The sequence below is a fragment of the Hippocampus comes genome, unplaced genomic scaffold (genome assembly GCF_001891065.2).
Source record: "Hippocampus comes isolate QL1 unplaced genomic scaffold, H_comes_QL1_v1.1 scaffold156, whole genome shotgun sequence".
Classification (NCBI taxonomy): Eukaryota; Metazoa; Chordata; class Actinopteri; order Syngnathiformes; family Syngnathidae; genus Hippocampus; species Hippocampus comes.
The window spans coordinates 1,342,682-1,361,286 of NW_017805744.1; the positions used below are offsets into that span (position 1 = coordinate 1,342,682).

At 42.4% G+C, this 18,605-nt stretch overlaps 1 protein-coding gene across 3 annotated transcripts in view; it reads left to right on the forward strand.

Moving 5' to 3' along the window:
• Positions 1-1,600: 1,600 nt before the first annotated feature.
• ahnak (AHNAK nucleoprotein) overlaps positions 1,601-18,605 on the forward strand; it is a 28,077-nt gene continuing 11,072 nt past the window's right edge. Inside the window, exons 1-7 of one of the 3 annotated variants that reach the window (XM_019883932.1) lie at positions 1,601-1,890; positions 8,153-8,216; positions 13,251-13,310; positions 13,396-13,552; positions 13,654-13,871; positions 14,206-16,165; positions 16,976-17,888. In XM_019883932.1, the coding sequence (XP_019739491.1) occupies positions 13,396-13,552; positions 13,654-13,871; positions 14,206-16,165; positions 16,976-17,888 (3,248 nt within the window). In that variant the 5' untranslated portion in view covers positions 1,601-1,890; positions 8,153-8,216; positions 13,251-13,310. Of the gene's footprint in view, positions 1,891-8,152; positions 8,217-13,250; positions 13,311-13,395; positions 13,553-13,653; positions 13,872-14,205; positions 16,166-16,719; positions 17,889-18,605 lie in introns of all 3 variants that reach the window. The other 2 variants (XM_019883931.1, XM_019883933.1) reach the window with 2 other exon arrangements.

Sequence of the window (18,605 nt, forward strand, 5' to 3'; positions counted from 1 at the left end):
AAAGATTTTAACTTTATTCACTTACGTCGTGTAGATCATGGCATCGAAACGTAGAAGAACTGTAATGACTGGAGCGGAGCGAGTGAAATGCATCCGTTTGAGCAAGGCTGGACACAAAGTTAAAAGCATCCAGCAGACACTTGGAGTCGGAAAGACGCAAATCTACGAAACTTTAAAAAACAAGGCATCGATTCAACTCCTGATGACAAGCCACCATCCAGCGAGGAAGCAATGCAAATGGCAACAAATCCATCAGTATGTACAAGAATTACCAGACATCGGTGATCAACGGGACAGTTGCAACTAGCAACAAAACTGTATGACACGCAGGCAAACATTGTCATAAACCAAAGAATGCATACAACCAAACAATCCAAAATAGACACACTTTTTTTCCCAAGACAGAAAAAAATAAACATTAAAATACTGTATGTATTTTACTGTTGTGATTTTTTTTTTTGGATACACCTGTATTGCAGTTTTTGTTATATAAAGTTTTTGGACAGTATATTTTTGTATTTTATTGATTGTGTTGCTACACGTGCATTTTTGTCAGGCTCAAAAAGGACATGTACCATGCTCATTTCCCAAATGAGGAATTTCTGTTATCAGGACAAATTGGACAGCGCAAACACGAGTCCGCACTAGAGAATATTTACTGTATGTCAAACTCTGATCGGTAAAATATGTCTTGTTCAGTCTCCCTGTTGGAGAGCTCAGCTCTATAGAGTTTCAGGTGAGCAGACTTGGGCAAAAGGCGGATGACACCCTGGGCTGATCACCAGTCAACCACAGGGCAGTTGTTAACACACTATTCCCTCACATTCACACCTATGATCAATTTAGAGCACAGATGTCAAACTTGCGGCCAGGGGTCCATATACGTCCCAAGAGATATTTGGCAGACCCTTACTTTTAACATCACAGTTTAATGGTAGTGTGACCCCAAAGTTTTTGGGTTATTTTTGCCATCTTATTGCCTTGGGTGTTTTGATGCCAGCCCAGACACATCCAGACTATATATCCAGCAGGCCCCACATAACCCCTGACTGAGAGTCTTCAATGAGACTCACATGCATGTCTTGGATTGCAGGAGCAAGCCCGAGTACCTGGGAAAAAAAAAAAATCTCTTAAGGCACAGGCACACTCCTCACAGGAAGGCTGGAGCCGAGGTGTAAACCTTGAACCTTGAGTCAGACATGCTGTCCAATATGTGATAGTGGACAAAAGTATTAGGGTGTGTGTGTGTGTGTGTGTGTGTGTGTGTGCGTGCGTGCGTGCGTATATCTATATCTATATATCTATCTTTGTATATACAGTATATATACAGTATATATATTATTTACTGTGTATATATATATATCTGAAGACAACCAGCAAAAATCGGTTTAATTTCTCTCTCTCTCTCTCTCTCTCTCTCTCTCTCTCTCTCTCTCTCTCTCTCTCTCTCTCTCTCTCTCTATATATATATATATATATATATATATATAAACCCATGTCTTCAGAGGCCCCCCTGTGTGGAGCAGTAGTTCGTCCCATGGCTGCGAAGGACCACTCCCTCGCACTGGTTCCCTCCCCTCTGCAAACCAGGAGTTCAACCCAGCACCCTATCCGAGCACTCTGCTCAGCCCAGAAGAGCAGCCACACAAGGAGAAAAAAAAGTTAAAATCTACTCAGCAGAGAGAGGAGGGAGCGAGCAAGAGCGGAGGAGGGTGGGGGGGGGAAAGAAAACGCCCTGGAAACTTTGCTTGATCGAAAAGTTGGAGAAGTCATAGAATCTCATCAAAGTTGAGAAGCGCTCTTTTGGGCTGTGGAGAAGGGGAAGACGACGACGTTTTCAAGGATGCTCAAGCTTGTGTAAGGCTTCTCGGGCGCAACGTGTGTGCACAGGTATAGATACTTTTTTAATACCATACATACTTCTTACTCTTACTGTCATCTGAGCTTTGCCTCAAGTGATTATCATTGGAGGAAAAACTAACAAACTTGGCAGTCTAGCATTCCTGTCATAATTCAGATGGCATTTGCGTTGAGTGTGGATCACTAGTGACGTGTTCTAACTTTTGCAAGGTCTTTTTCGTCTCTCGGGGGTGAGGGCGGGGGTCTTATAATGTTGTGTTAATTTTTAATATTATTATTTTCTTGTAGTTAAAATGGAGCAGGTTCAAAAAGTGGGTGTGTACCTGCAGGCTTCACGTGAAGGTACATGACTGGAATTGCGCACTTCACTTTTCCTTTAACTGCGCAACAGCGTGTGAGTCAAAGGCGGTTCATGCATAAAAGCTGAAGTCAGTGATAATTACTGCGTTGCATTTACATTTGGGATTTGCTGTCCCAAACACTCAGAAACATTCTTATTCTGTCCAGACGCAACATGTGATTCGGTGCTTTTCAAGGGGCACTGGAGTACTCGTCACTCTTGATAAAGGTTGAATAGAGAAATGGCTGTCAAGATAAGAGTCAAATTGCCAGTGTTAGGCTTATCACTTGGTGTTTTCCTGTTTTCTGTCACCCTTTGCAAAGGGTTCCCGAAGGGAAGGCGTGCAAGAGATGTGGACGTTGAAGAAGTAGTTGCGCAGCCATGCGCGTCTGTAGCCACCAACCAGTATGGGTGTGGATTCCACTCCTTCGCCTCCTTCCACCCCCTCCTTTTTCTCTCTCCCTGTGTTCTTCTTCTCGTGGAGGCACACCCTTTCTGCAGCCGAAATCTCCATGCTTAAACATTTATGGCAAATCCACCAAAAATACCCCCAAAGTATCATGCTGGATGTGAAAATGAAATCTATTTCGATTCAGAGTAGTTTGACTTGTTTCTGCATTTGAGGGCATATTTGGTTTTCCCCAAAATTAATAATAATTGAAAATGTGTCAGCTTTGTATGACTTTTTTTTTTTGTTTACCTGTTTTATGACTCTTAATGGGGTTTGCATAACTTTCCAGATCATGAGTGTCAGACAGTAGAAAGTTTAAACAAAACGGTATTTTCGATCTCATAGATACATTTTGAAAATGTTTAGTTTGCCAAATTATTCCTCTTTCTCCATTTCCTCGTGGGGCTTTTAACTTTGGTTCTTGGACTGGGGCACAGGGCGGTAGAGATGAGGGGAGAAGGCGCGAGCAAGACGGGAAACGGACGAGTAAGAAGGAGGGAGTCTGCGAGGAGGGGCGGGGGGCGGAGCAGGGGTGAGGAGGGGGGTAATGGAATGCAGTGGTTTGGAAAGACAAGCTAATTGAAACCAGGTTTAAGGCATGAAGGGGGAACTTAGACCCTGCACATTCGTGACCAAAATGGTTTTTCTCCATCCAGAAGTTTGGTAAAAGATGACATCTTTTCAGATTTGCCTCTAAATAGATTCTTTATCATCTGTATCAAATTCACCCACAGCAATAATAGGATATAAAATAACAGGAAATAAAGCAATTGCAAGAAGTCATTCATATCTTGTTGAATTCTAGCAGAATTCTAGCAGCGTTAAATGTCAACGTGTGCAGTTGCCTTGTCCCCACAGCACTCTCCTGCCACACCCAAAAAAAAACATTTCGGTGAACTGTTGCTCTTCTCTGCATACTCTTTGCTCTCCATGTTATCTGCTGAGGGCTTGTAATTGTCTGGCGTTTCTCAAATTGCTCCTGTCAAGGTGACTTGACTGTGACGTAGGCCACTCACAAAGTCAAATGATCCTGGAGCGGGCGAAGGGTCTCGTGTAGTGTACTTTGGCAATAGCACTGTTGGAATGTCATAATTCGTGTTTTACTTGGTGATAATGTGGTGCTAAGTATTGTTTGACACGTTACTCTGAGTGAAGGCTAGTGTCGTGCATGTACCTGCACGACACAAAAATGAATACATAAGCAACATCGATCGGAGGTGTTGAAACTCTCCGAACTGGTTGTGAAAGACGCTCCAGGCAAATACCGTTTGTTTAAATACTCGTGTTGCGAAGCAATGAATTGACACAGAAACCACATCATGGTGTCATGTGAAGTCGTTGGAGACATTTTCATGGAACACACGCTGTTTTGCATCAAGTCATGTGATTTTTTTTCTTTTTTTTTTTTTTTTTTGCCAAGACTGAACTGATCTTACGAACTCATCTTCCAAAGACAGTCAGCACGAATATCTATCTATCTATCTATCTATCTATCTATCTATCTATCTATCTATCTATCTATCTATCTATAATTTAGAGTGTTACATTCACTTGCCACGTATGTTTTTGGAATGTGGGAGGTAACCGGAGTACCCTTAGAAATCCCGCGCAGGCACGGGGAGAACATGCAGACTCCACACAAGAAGGCCGGACCCGGAATCGAACCCTGCAGCACTGTACTTTGAAGCCGACGTCCTAACTAGTCGATCACCATGCCACCCTATTTATATATTAATATAGAATTATGACTACGAAGATGAATTCCTCAGTTCATGAGCGAAGAAGAAAATGAAATATCGATAACGAAAGGTCATGCAACTCAATCTGCGCCAGAAATGAACGGCTGATCACCCTTTTCCAAAGTTTTTGCATATTCTTGCTCACTAACAACATGACTATCATCCCTTCAGGCAGATGTAACTATCCAGAAGAGCAAGACATGCTGGGCACGTTTTGTAGCACCACCTTCTCCGTATTATTTTCTTTTTACATGGCAATACTGCCCAAAAGGAGCAGTATGAGCCAGGCGGAACGGAAAGAAAGTTGCCTCTAGCCCACTTCCTCTTCCTTTTCCTCTGTTGGGTCTGTTAGATTGTTGATAGGAGGATGGACCAATGTGAAGAGGCGACCACCATGCTCTTGGATCGATTTAGCAGCTGTACTAAAAGAAGACGGCAGCTATTGCGCCACGGCTGGCTGTGTTTTTGCTTTTATTTAACCCTGCACTTTGACAGCCATTCAGAGGCCTCAATTTAACTCTGAGACATCACAGATCTGTGGAAAGAAACCCTCGTGCAGAGTGAGGAAATAAAACAATAGCAGTTTTGCAGATAGAAAAGTGTCTCTGTGAGAGGAGTTTACACATTCTCTAGCAGCGTATAAACATGTAACCATAGTGTGTGAAGTTTTTAAGAGCCCCCCGAGACAGTCCACCCTGCAGCCACTCCCTTTTCGTTCATCCAGTACTTGGGTTTGGAATGTCTCAGAGTGTCCACAGTGTGCATTTGTCTGCCTTGTTGTCCAGACAAAGTGATTTGAGAGGTTTGGTAATACGTTTGCCATAAAACAAAAATGATTAACATCCAAAACCTTGCAAGCCAAATTGTCTCTCATGAGGGAAGACACGCTCGCAGGGTGTGTTAGGTTGACCTCGACCTCTGTTTGTTTCTAGCATCATCCAAAAACTACTTTCAGGATTTTCACTCAACCTCGGACAACTGGAAAAAAGCAGATCCGGGATTTTTGGTAACTTTGATCAAACAGCAAACGTTAATGCTCACCACATAAGACACCGGTGTTAGGCCCATTTTTTTTTTCACCCCATGTAATCTGAAAAAGAATTCACATTGGCTTTTCTTTTCTGTGACCTTTTCCAGGTGCAGTTTGCCAGGCACTCTGCATCGAAGGAAGTCTAATATCTATAAATATACATTGTGAAACTATGCTTGCAATTCTGCCCTCCTCTTCACCTTCTGCTCTCCAGCGCTATGAATGGACTCGCACTTGCTCTTGTTCCAATGGCAGCTGTGATGGACAGAAACAAATCCTGACTTAATTATGAAGTGTGTAATGCCGCGAGGGATCATGCGCAAAAGCCTCACATTGCCATCTTAATTTTATTGTGGCACCATTTCACTCATTGTGATGTCAACCGAGTTAAACAAAATGCGCCTCTCTTGATTTTGAGTTCCATCAGGATTTCTTTCGGCTTTATCATTGTGCAAAACCGTTATTTCGGCTTATCTTTCATCCTGATATGACGTAAATGGAAAGAATGGAATCTGTCCAATAAAAGCAACGGGACTTGACAAATCCTCGTTGTTTTGGAGGAAACACTCGCTCTCAAACATTAACCTCAGGAGAGGAAATTCAATCAGAGGTCCTCCCACCTCGCATATCCAGTAATGCAAGTGAAAACAATGAAAACCTGCCCCGCACATAACTTTACCTTTCATTTTGTCTGTTGAAGTTCCTTGTGCGTATGTCTAGTTTTTTTTTTTTTTTTCCTTTCTCTTTTCCGACGTCTCCCGAACTCACAACGGTTTTCACAAGCGGGCAAGCTAGCGTCAGTGGGCGGGCTTTGTTCTCATTCAGGACTTGCGGTTTGGTTTAGGGATGCAGTCCTGCATGTGGACTGTGGAGCACTTATCTTGACATGCATTCCTTCTATATGCGCTCACACATGCATCGCCTAACTGCATGTTTGAAGGGAGACGGAACCGAGGCCTTCTCTCCTTACTTAGTTGCACATTGTGAGAACAGGGAGTCCATTCTGTTTGACAATAATTTGCTACCTCCTTTCTTCCTTTTCTTCTTTGCGGCCTTTATTTTCAGGCTTTGCCAAACCCTACAAAGTGGCTTCCTCACTTACACTTGAGCCGTTACCACAGTCACACGGGTGCTGTTTTATGTTCATCAAAATGATTGCATTTGGCGATCAAATAGACGTGGGCTGACTTGAATCCCAGATTTGTTTGACCCATTGGGGTTGGGTGTCTAAGCAAGGCGCATTTTTTTTCCTTGCATGAGCCACTGTGGCAAAGAGGTAGCCAAAGACAATTTCATCGTGATTTTCGAAAAACCCGATGTTTGAAAGTGTGTGCTAGAGATAGAAAGGAAAATGTTCGAATATGTGCGGCGTTCTTGTTTATTTAAGCAGAACTTGCACATTGGGGGTGTGGTGGACTCACTGCAGGAGGTGGGAGTGGGCACTCTTGTCGGGTGCATGCAGGCCTGGCGGTACAGAATGGAGGCCGAGTGAGGCAGAAAGAGAACATTTCTGTGGAGTTAGTCAGTGTGGGGAGAGGCTGGGCTCACTTCCAGCTGGCCCGACGGCTCTATCAAGGAATGCGTGCGAGTGGAGGCCTGGGTGGGGCCATGCTCTGAGCTTCTCCCTCTGCAAGCATAGCAGAGGTGAAGCAATGTGAGCGGACTTCTGGACTCCAGGCACTGTGCTTTCTTATGGACATGCGTTTTTATTTGTTCGCCCACTCTTGGTGTCCGCTTGTGAGCGTGTGGTCGCCTTAAAGGTATCAAGGCCGGAGGAGCGGTATCTCTGAAATCAGCGCAAGCAAACCGGCACAAAATCTCACCCCAAGCGAGTTGTAACCTCATGCAGATCCCACACCCATCTAATTTTGTTTTCTGTAAATTAGGCGAATACAGCTGTGAGTTTGTTTGGATGATTCGGTTGAATTGCTGCTTCAATAGCACCCTGACGATTATGATACTGCAACAAGGGTGCGGGATGCAAAGTGTGCACAGCTGCTGTACCTCAGGTCTCCTTATGCAAACAAACTGCTGTTGGGTGGCATTTATCTCGGCAACGTCCCTTCTATTTGAAAGGAGAGTCAATTCAAAAATGCACGAGGGAAAAATGAGGCAAACTAAGGTCTTATGAAGGCCGACAATCTCACCAATGTTTTTCTCCTTGTTAACTGACGATTGATAATGAACAGGATGGATGACTAAGGGAAAGATTAATGCTGGAGCTGCAGAGCTTGCCACAGAAATATTATTCCGAGGGGCATGTTCCCACTGGCAGATGCCTGCCTTTATACACATTGAGTCTGGTTCTGCTTGTACTTTGCTCTAACAAAGAAAAGGCTTTGTTTCCAAATGTGCGAGTGGGCTGAACCAACAATCTGCGCTCGTCATGTAAGAGCTAGGGCAAGTCGCAACAAGAAAACATATTAACATCGCAAGAAAAGTGAGACTTTAAAAATGGAGATAAGTATCGGGCTGTGCAAATATTTACACATGATAAAACTCGACCTATCGAATGTTAACAATATGATAAAAAGTTGGCGATATGTCACGGACAGTTAACCTTTCACTTTTGAACTTGAACTTCTGATCTAATCATCATCATCCGACTGTTTTTCTGGAACAGCTAGCCAAGCAGCTGACTTGAAGAGTGAAGATTGTTCATTGCGATGAAAATGCAATGTGGTCATATCATGTTAAATACATTCTCATCCTGTCTGCTTTTCTGTCACCAGAAGTCAAGAAAACAAGAACCAACGCATCAGACTGAAGCCCGTGGCCTCGCTTGAGCTATCCAAGGTAATTGTCCTTGTCTTTGTCAAATAGGAATCCTCTCGACACATCTGTTACTGGTCGGGGAAGGAAAACGAGACTTCTGATCCCACCCTCCCACTTGTGCACTCCATGGCCATCTTGTCAGTGTGACTTCAGAACAGCCCTCCATTATGCAGACAGAGAGCAACAAGTGCTGGAATGTTTGTTGCAAAGCCTCCTTTGACTCCAGATCGTGTCTCTGCCGTTCTAACTAGAACAGAAACTTGATACTTCTGCACCCCGTTTCTCCCATTTTTCTTTTCCCTCCCCCGGCTACCACCTGTTGGGCTCCTCGATCGCCCTTTCCGCTTTTTATGAAACAAGTCTATAAGAGCCCGACAGGGTCGCCCGTTTTAAGTCAGCAGCTTCGGATGATTTATTCCCTCTGAGCGGAAAAAAGGCGAGTAGAAACCACTATGCTGTCTCTGTTGCTGTTGAGCAACCCCCAACTGGGTCCCAAAGCGGCTCCTAAAGCCGCAGCGACCCGGATACCTGCAGACCCATTTGTCGGCTATTGACTGGGAACTGTTCGTAGCTCGAAGGCACGCCCAACACCGCTTGGAGGGCGTTCCCGAGTTGGGCTGCTGTCTCTGTAGGCCAAGAGCAGAGCAGAGAGAGAGACATCCATATGTTCTTTGGTCACAGCCCAGTAAATAAAGGCCATCGCCTGGCTCACTGTCCTGATCTGTATTGCTCTAAACGCATTCCAAACCACAGTGCATACGATGATGGAGTGTTTCATCTTCCCTCTGCTTTAAAGAGTTCTACAGGAAACCTGTTTGTGCACACAAAGAATGGGACTCTGACGTAGGAAGAGAAAGAACAGATAATGACTGTCATGGTGTGTGGCTGCGTGCCTGTCTTATGATGAACACAAGCTTACTCATTGAGGATCAGTCTGCATGGAATTACATGATCCTAGCTGATTACAGGATGCCCGATTACAGTAGATATAAAAAGTCTCCATGCTCCAGTTAAAATGCTAGGTTTTTGTGACATAAAAAATTGATAAATAACCTCTCCCCCCCACACACACAATTTCCACCCGTACCATGACCTACAACCTGTACAACTCAATTGATTAAAAAAAGACGCGAGTGGAAGTAAAATTGATGAAACCAAATAAGTGCGCACACCCTCTTATAACTGGGATGACTCTGTGTTCTAAATTAACCAATCGCACTCAGACTCTTATTAAGTGGAAGTCAGACATCACCTGCTACCATTTTAAGTGCCTCTGATATTCCATAAATAAGTTGGCTTTTCCTGACTTTTAAATTTGTTTTCACAGAGGCTTCAAGGGTTTGTGTTAACACAGACTGTTATTTGGACCTGTTCAAATTTCTCTGAACCTTAAATAAATCCGAAGATCAGCTCCAAAGTATGATGCTGCCACAGGTGGGCCAAATATTCAAAATTGGAAACAAATTTGAAAAATTCATCTGGGAAAATGTGTTCTGATCTGGTTATGGTTATAAAACTTGTTGGCCATAATTCCAAAAGCTATGTTTGGTGTAAATATAACACTGCTGATCACCAAAAAAACAAAAAAACAAAACAAAAAACAACAACACACCATACCTAGAGCGTAGCTTGGTGGTGGCAACATTATGGGGCTGTTCTTTTTCAGCTTGAACCAAGACCTCGTCAAGGCGGAGAGAATTATGAACAGTTCCAAGTACCAGTCGCTGTTAGTGCAAAACCCCTTGGCTTCTACAATAAAGCGAAGCAAAAAAAAAAAAGTCCCAAAATGTCTCAAAGCACAGCTGGAATTTATTTGCGATCAGTCATAGCCACGTTACATGCTCGAATGTGATTGGTTCAATCTGACCACAGACATATCCAATTTTTAAGAGGCTGTGCACGGTTGTGCATCCACATTAGTTGCAGAGGGACATGTAATACTTGGGATGGAATTCTATAAGGGGTTGAAGGACTTGGACTACCCACCAACCTTGGAGCTCAGTCTTGTGATAACCATGTGTTATATTTGCGTTACTGTTCTCTTGTGTTCTTCCACTCCCTCTCCGGTTATCTCATAAGGTGACATTCCTCCAGCAATTCCTCAGCTATCTCTCCCACTTTTCATCTTTTCCCCATTGTTTACAGCCCTCTCCTTTCTCACTTAAGTTTGTTTCCTCCTGGCTCCGCTGCCGTTAGCCGTGGCCCCTCCCCACCTCCCTTCCTCGAAATATAGCAAAGGTGTGACAACATTGCAGCCCAAATATTTCACTCAAGAAGCAGAAGAGCTAGAATCAAATTTGGAAAAGGGAAGAGTGTAAACAAATATTAACAATTCCCCTCATAGGCCACACGACATTGGGCACCCCCGCACAGTCTGATGAGACCCAAGGAAAACATTTGCGCAAAAAATTGTATCAAAATTCAATGCAGAATAATGCTCAGTCGTGACGACACAAACATTATAAGTGTGTTTATTCTGCGTTTGCAGTGCATCTCACTACACTCTTGTCTAACGATTTTCATAATTGTTTGAGGTTCTGAATGCAGTTGAGGCAAAATGGAGTGCAATACTAGGCAGCAACCAGCAGATGAACACCTCATGGAGCTTTTTAGTGGTCTGTGCATGTCTGTTCAATTAATGACAGAAAAGTATACTGCCATGATGCAATGTCAGGAATGTAGAAGCTAAACATGACAAGGTTATGTGACACGTTGGACTGCTATTTTTTGCTTTGTGTATAATGAGTGCTTATAGTGAGGAGGATGAGGTTTAGGGTTAGCAACATCTCATGGAAAATTCTCTTCTTCTTCCAAACACAGCCAGAATGGGATTATATGGAGTGGTCGGAATGAGTCTAATATGATCTAATTGGGTTCTTAAATGATGTTCTCAAGCAATGTAATCACAGTTTCTGTCAAATAACATGAGCCGTTATGCCTGAGGTTGGAATAGATTCATATTCCAAGCCTCAGTCGAGGCAACGTGAGACACTAACTGAGCAAAAACGATGACGGAGGATCAGGTTGCAGATGCCTGCGAGTCATTGGCATAATCTTCGGTACGATCCTTTCACCCTGCATTTGCTGCAACATTGACCCTAGCTCGCTCTTTGTATTCAGACCTGAGATCCTGTGAAAATTTATTTTGGAGAGCAAGATTAAGATTGTCTCAAAGCTTTGCATACTTTCAACGGATCCCTTGAGTCACACGGGACCAATCTTAAAATGGACGTGTTTATTAGCATGCTGCACCCATGTGGGCAGTGTCCAGCTAGCGATGCTGGAATGCACCCCCTTGGTAATTGATCTTAAATCCAATGACATTCTCTAAATTCTCCAATGCAAAAGTTAACAATTTTGCTGTGTGTCTAATTATTAGTGTTGTCTTTTTTGAGTTTTAATTCATACTAACAGAGTGGCAAAAGCAGATGTCTGTTGTGTTGTTTCTTCACATTTGCCTCAGATTACCCAGTTCTTTGTTGCTTGTTATCTTTTAAAGAGCGCGACACATTCACTGATTGAAGAAGGAATATGTTGGTACAAAAGTGAATATAGTTATTTTGAGAAGTATTGAAATGTGGACTGGATGGTTAGACATAGCAGACGGTTTACCTTGGCTTTATTTTAATATCATAAGAACAATTAGTGTCGATCGTGCTATTGTGAGGCAGTAGGCCGTAATAGTTCCAACGCGGATAATTTTTGATCACTGGCTGATGGAGCAAAAAGAATCATTATCTTCTGGTTTGAATTCCTGTACGTGTAATTGTCATTGTAAGGCTGCAGTTGATGTCTTCTTGAAATAAATGTTTCAAATATGAATAAAGTCCATCATTTTACCATCTGACTAGACACATGTATAGATGACACATGTAATAGACATAACTCATACAATAGAAAACATGCTTGATTTTATTTCATGAAACTTTTTTTTTTTATAATGAAAACGATTGCTGGCTACAAACTGTTGAAATTGCTCTGATGATACGTCATGCATTGGCAAAGTTGCTCAGACCTCCCGAGTGGATGCATGCAGTAATGTTACATGTTGCTCTGTTGTTAACCTGTCGGTTTATTCCACATGAGGGCACTCAAAGAAGTTGCTGTCAGAATGTTCACGGGAAATAGCATCTTAAATTTGGGGAATTATCTTTTGAAATAGGAATAAACCTCACGCATATTCTCAGGCTGTTTATTGAATATTATGTCTGGAGTTACATTATTTTTTAACAATCTGTGATGTCATAACAAGCATGCTCGGCTCATAAAGAAATTACCATGTGTGGTCCATATGTCTTGTTTATTCAGTATACTGTATGTTATAATTCAAGATAACGTTACATGTGTTTCATCTGATATCAAGAGCATCCATATCCATATTTTAACCTTCAATGTTATTTCCTGGCCCTGCAGAAATGTTCACTTCATTCAGTCAACTGACTCTTTGAGTTTATGGATACTATCTTCTGGATACATCTGAAGTTTTATAAGCTTTGATAAACAAGGGAACTTGTGAAATCCCAATTGGTTTACGCTCATTCATGGTTTGATTAAATAGCATGATTATTTTAGGACTATGCACAGTAATGCAAGTCAAATGACCACACCCAACAGGTAACAATAGACAGTTTTTGCGAGGCCTCGTACACTTTGTGTATTAGAATCCCTTTGAATTTAGGTCTTACACAGAACACACTATGTTGTTGAATTCATGTATTGAGTGTGGCATAAGATCAGGGATAGTAGCACAGTATTCATGCCTCCATAGCCGTTTTTCAACTTTCATCTTGGAAGTCGGCTCGAGTTGTCACATTTGGCTGCTTTTTGCAAACCAGGGACCGACCGATGTATGTGACTCAGTAACAAAAAGCTTGTATTATCCGAAAAGACTTTACCGCCCTCTAATGTGAAGCAATGGTAACTGCAATTCAGATTATTCTGGCATACAGTATACTGTATAATGAATTGAGACGTGAGAGAAAAACTTGTCTAAAATGGAAACGCAAGTCTTTTCCTGTCTGTGTATTTGAAATGTTTTGATATTTTCTGATGCAGGAAAACCAGTGGGTGACGTTCTTTCCCACCAGGGCTTGAAAGCACAAGAAACAAAACAAGGTACCTCTGATAGTTTTGCACAAGGTAAAGACAAATTCAAACTTGCCAGCTCATACCTATTATGTGTGTGTGTCCATATTTATAGATGGCTGATGAAGAGGAAACTAGGGAAGTGCTGTTTCCAGACTGGGAGGGTCCAGATAAAACTGGCCTGACTATTGAACAGACACGTGAAGGAGAGATCTTTGTGAAAGAAGTGAAAGGAGAGTCACCAGCAGCACGATCTGGGAAAGTATATGAAGGTAGTTTTTCATTTGTTTTTCTTAAAATCTGTTCTTTTGTTTTTGTCGTAAAATTCTACAAAACCCTTTCTGACTAAAACACGTGCACTTTTATTTAATAGGTGACCAGATTGTTGGTGCAACAATCTATTTTGACAACATGAGCTCAGAAGAAACAGCTGAGCTGCTGAAGACACTGAACCGCCACAAGGTTGGATTAAAACTACAAAATAAAGACAAATCGCCAATCTGCTCTCCCTTGAGTACACCATGTCGTTCTCCGTTGGGTACTTTGACATGGGAGGGGAAGTTAGGAAGTACCAGTCCAGACATCCTTCTCGTAAGTTTTTTTTTTTTTGGTAACATCTTACTTCTTTTCTCCTGTTGAATACATGAAATTATGTGGTGGAATCACATCATGTTGCTGGACGGATAGCTATTATTGTAATTCAAATTATTTTTTAAAAATCCCAAAATATATCCGAAGCATTTGTTGAGCATTGAAAAAAAAAAAAAAAAAAAACGAAACGCCTGACAGGTCCACATGCTTGTTGTATTTACAGTCCATGGTATTGGTGAATATGTAGCACTTGAAAATCATCCTTTGCTACACAATTTAATCTGCACATTAGCAGTTTTCTAATGCCTTATGCCTCCTGTTTTTCTCTGAACAGAGTGGGGATGATGAGGACTATAAAAGGATTTACACAAGGAAGATCAAACCAAGGCTCAAGTCTGAAGACCTTGCCGAAGGAGTGGATGTACGCACGGAGCGGCATAGCAGCACAAGTAGCGACGGCAGTACAATTACAACTGTTACCCGCCGTATCACCACCTACACTGTGGATATGCCAAGTGGCATAAGTGAGCAACTTGAACTTTCAAGTCCAGATTTCAAAGGGCAAAAGCAAGAGTCAGGGGATGGCTCTTTCGGAATGAGAATCTCACATGGCAGCCCTTCAAATGCAGGGGCAGCTGAAGGAGGAGTTTTTGACTTGGGAAATGTTTCTTCCAAGCTAAGGGAAAGTTCAAACACTGGTAGTAGGCACATTTCAATGGGAGGCACAGGAGGTAGAGAGGTATTTACAACAGATAATGACAATGGAGGGTCAATTTGTGTGTCTGTACCAGAAAAAGGAAAGCAGGTTTTTGTGACATCCATCGAAAAAACACAAAAGGGTGAGGGAACAAAGGTGAAGTTACCTGAAATTACTGTTAGTCACCCACATGAAAAGGAATCCGGCTCAATTAATATTTCAAACATCTCATTGAGCGGAGGTTTTCCAGATGCTGAAAGTCCATCTGCATATACTAACGTCAACATTCAAACAAAAAAGTATCACATTCGTGGCCCAGAGGTAACTCTGGAACAGAAAGAAGGGGATTTCAAAATGCCTCAAATAAATATAACATCATCTGGAACGAAAGGTTCAAATTTTGATGGAAAAACTCATGAAATTAAGATTAGTCAGACAGGCCCACCAATAAAAGGAAAAGTGAACATATCAACTCCAAAGATGGATGGGAATGTAAAAATACCAGACGTGGTCATTCAGGGTGCAGAGGTAAAAACTGAAGGGCTAAAAGGAGAAGGCACAAAGATGAGTAAATATATTCCCAAATCTGACATTTCAGGCCCCCAAGTCAAAGGTGACGTAGATCTGTCATCACAGAATACTGAAAAAGATGTAGAAGCAGCAGAGATAGAACTCCAAAGACCAAAAACCGACATAAAGGACACAATGGGTAGGATTGGCTTTGGGAAAATAAAAACGCCAACATTTCAGGAAGGGCAGGACCCAGACATGAACATAAAACTGAGCAAGACTGGTATTGATGTCAACGCTCCTGAGGTTGACATTCAAGGACCAATTGTTATCAAAGACCCAAAAGTCGACATTAAGGTTTTTCCAGGAAGCATAGGTCCAAAACTGGAGACTCCTGACATTGGCATCAACCTTCCAAAATCTAATGTTGACATAAATGTCTCTGAGGTTAACATAAAAGGTCCGTCAGTTGATGTCAGTCCTCCAAAAGGTAGTTTGAACATTCAGGGCCCTGCACCAATTATTGAGGGAGGTCGCATTGGCAGTACCAGTGTTAAGATCAAGGGACCAGAATTGCCTGAGGTGGATTTCAATCTGAAAGGCCCTAATCTCAAAGGTGACATAGATATGTCCGCACGACATATCCAAGGAGGGAGTAAAGCGCCTGAAGTAGAAATCAAAGGTAAAAAAATTGACATCAAAGGCCCCAAAACTGGATTTAAAATGCCAAAAGTTAGTATGCCAGAATTTGGGTTTGAAGGTCCAAAATTGAAGGGCCCTGACATTGACATCAACATTAACAAGGCCAATATTGATGTCAAAGTCCCTGACGTTGATATGAGTCTCCCGAAAACTGATGTGGACATCAAGGGTCCAGATTTAGACGTTGAATTACCGGATGTTAACATTGGCAGTCCAGGATGGAATATAACGGGACCAAAAGTGAAAATGCCAAAAATTTCAGGTCCAAATATTAACGTTCCAGATTTGGATATAAATCTAAAAGGTCCTAAACTCAAAGGTGATGTTGATGTGTCAGTTCCAAAAATCGAGGGAGATATTAAAGGGCCAGAAGTGGACATCAAAGGCCCAAAGGTTGACATCAAAGGCCCCAAGACTGGATTTGAAATGCCCAAAATAAGTATGCCAGAATTTGGCTTTAAAGGTCCAAAACCAGAGGGTCCTGACATTGACATCAACCTTCCCAAGGCCAATATTGATGTCAATGTCCCTGATGTTGATGTCAGTCTCCCCAAAACTGATGTGGACATCAAGGGTCCAGATCTCAACATTGAACTACCAGATGTTGACATTGGCAGTCCAGGATGGAAGATCAAGGCACCAAAAATGAAGATGCCAAAAATTTCTGGTCCAAATATTAACGTTCCAGATTTGGATATCAATCTAAAAGGTCCTAAACTCAAAGGTAATGTTGATGTGTCTGTACCAAATATCGAGGGAGAAATTAAAGTGCCGGAAATGGACATCAAAGGCCCAAAAGTTGACATTAAGGGCCCCAACACTGGAATTCACATGCCCATAATCAAAATGCCAGAATTTGGCTTAAAAGGTCCAAAACTGGAGGCATCTGACATTGACATCAACCTTCCCAAGGCCAATATTGATGTCAAAATCCCTGAGGTTGCTGTGAGTCTCCCTAAAACTGATGTGGATATTAAGGGTCCAGATCTCGACATTGAAGTACCAGATGTTGACGTTGGCAGTCCAGGATGGAAGATCAAGGGACCAAAAGTGAAGATGCCAAAAATCTCAGGCCCAAACATCAAAATACCGAATTTGGATTTTGATCTCAAAGGTCCGAAAGTTAAAGGTGATGTTGATGTGTCAGGACCAAATATCGAAGGAAATATTGATGTGCCAGACGTAGACATTAAAGGCCCAAAAGTTGACATGAAGGGCCCCAAAGCTGGAATTGAAATGCCCAAAATCAAAATGCCCGAATTCGGCTTTAAAGGTCCAAAACTGGAGGCCCCTGACATTGACATCAACCTTCCCAAGGCCAATATTGATGTCAAAGTCCCTGATGTTGATGTCAGTCTCCCCAAAACTGATGTGGACATCAAGGGTCCAGATCTCAACGTAGAAATACCAGATGTTGACATTGGCAGTCCAGGATGGAAGATAAAGGGACCAAATGTGAAGATGCCAAAAATTTCAGGCCCAAATATCAACATGCCAAATTTTGATTTAAATCTAAAGGGTCCTAAAGTCAAAGGGGATGTTGATGTCTCAGTACCAAATATTGAGGGCAGTAGTCAAGTACCAGAAGTGGACATCAAAGGCCCAAAAGTTGACATTAAAGGCCCAAAGACTGGATTTGAAATGCCAAAAATCAGTATGCCAAAATTTGGCTTTAAAAGTCCAAAACTGGAGGGTCCTGATGTTGACATCAACCTTCCAAAGGCTGATATTGATGTTAAAATTCCTGAGGTTGACCTTCAAGGCCCGAAAGTTGATATAAGTCTCCCCAAAGCTGATTTTGATGTCAAAGATGCAAACATTGACATCAAAGGACCAGAACTTGACATAGACAGTCCAAGTGGATCGATCAAAGGACCAAAATTCAAATTGCCAAGCATCTCCATGCCTGATGTGGATTTCCATCTGAAGAGTCCGAAACTCAAAGGTGATGTTGATGTGTCCGTCCCAAATATCGAAGGAGATATTAAAGTGCCGGAAATGGACATCAAAGGCCCAAAAGTTGACATTAAGGGCCCCAACACTGGAATTCACATGCCCAAAATCAAAATGCCAGAATTCGGCTTAAAAGGTCCAAAACTGGAGGGCCCTGATGTTGACGTCAACCTTCCCAAGGCCAATATTGATGTCAATGTCCCTGATGTTGATGTCAGTCTCCCCAAAACTGATGTGGACATCAAGGGTCCAGAAGTCGACGTTGAATTCCCAGATGTTGACATTGGCAGTCCAGGATGGAAGATCAAGGCACCAAAAATGAAGATGCCAAACATCTCAGGCCCAAATATCAGCATGCCACATTTGGATTTCAGTCTCAAAGGTCCTAAAGTCAAAGGGGATGTTGATGTGTCAGTACCAAACATCGAGGGAGATATTAAGGTGCCGGAAATGGACATCAAAGGCCCAAAAGTTGACATTAAGGGCCCCAACACTGGAATTCACATGCCCAAAATCAAAATGCCAGAATTCGGCTTAAAAGGTCCAAAACTGGAGGGCCCTGATGTTGACGTCAACCTTCCCAAGGCCAATATTGATGTCAATGTCCCTGATGTTGATGTCAGTCTCCCCAAAACTGATGTGGACATCAAGGGTCCAGAAGTCGACGTTGAATTACCAGATGTTGACATTGGCAGTCCAGGATGGAAGATCAAGGCACCAAAAATGAAGATGCCAAACATCTCAGGCCCAAATATCAGCATGCCACATTTGGATTTCAGTCTCAAAGGTCCTAAAGTCAAAGGGGATGTTGATGTGTCAGTACCAAATATCGAGGGAGATATTAAAGTGCCGGAAATGGACATCAAAGGCCC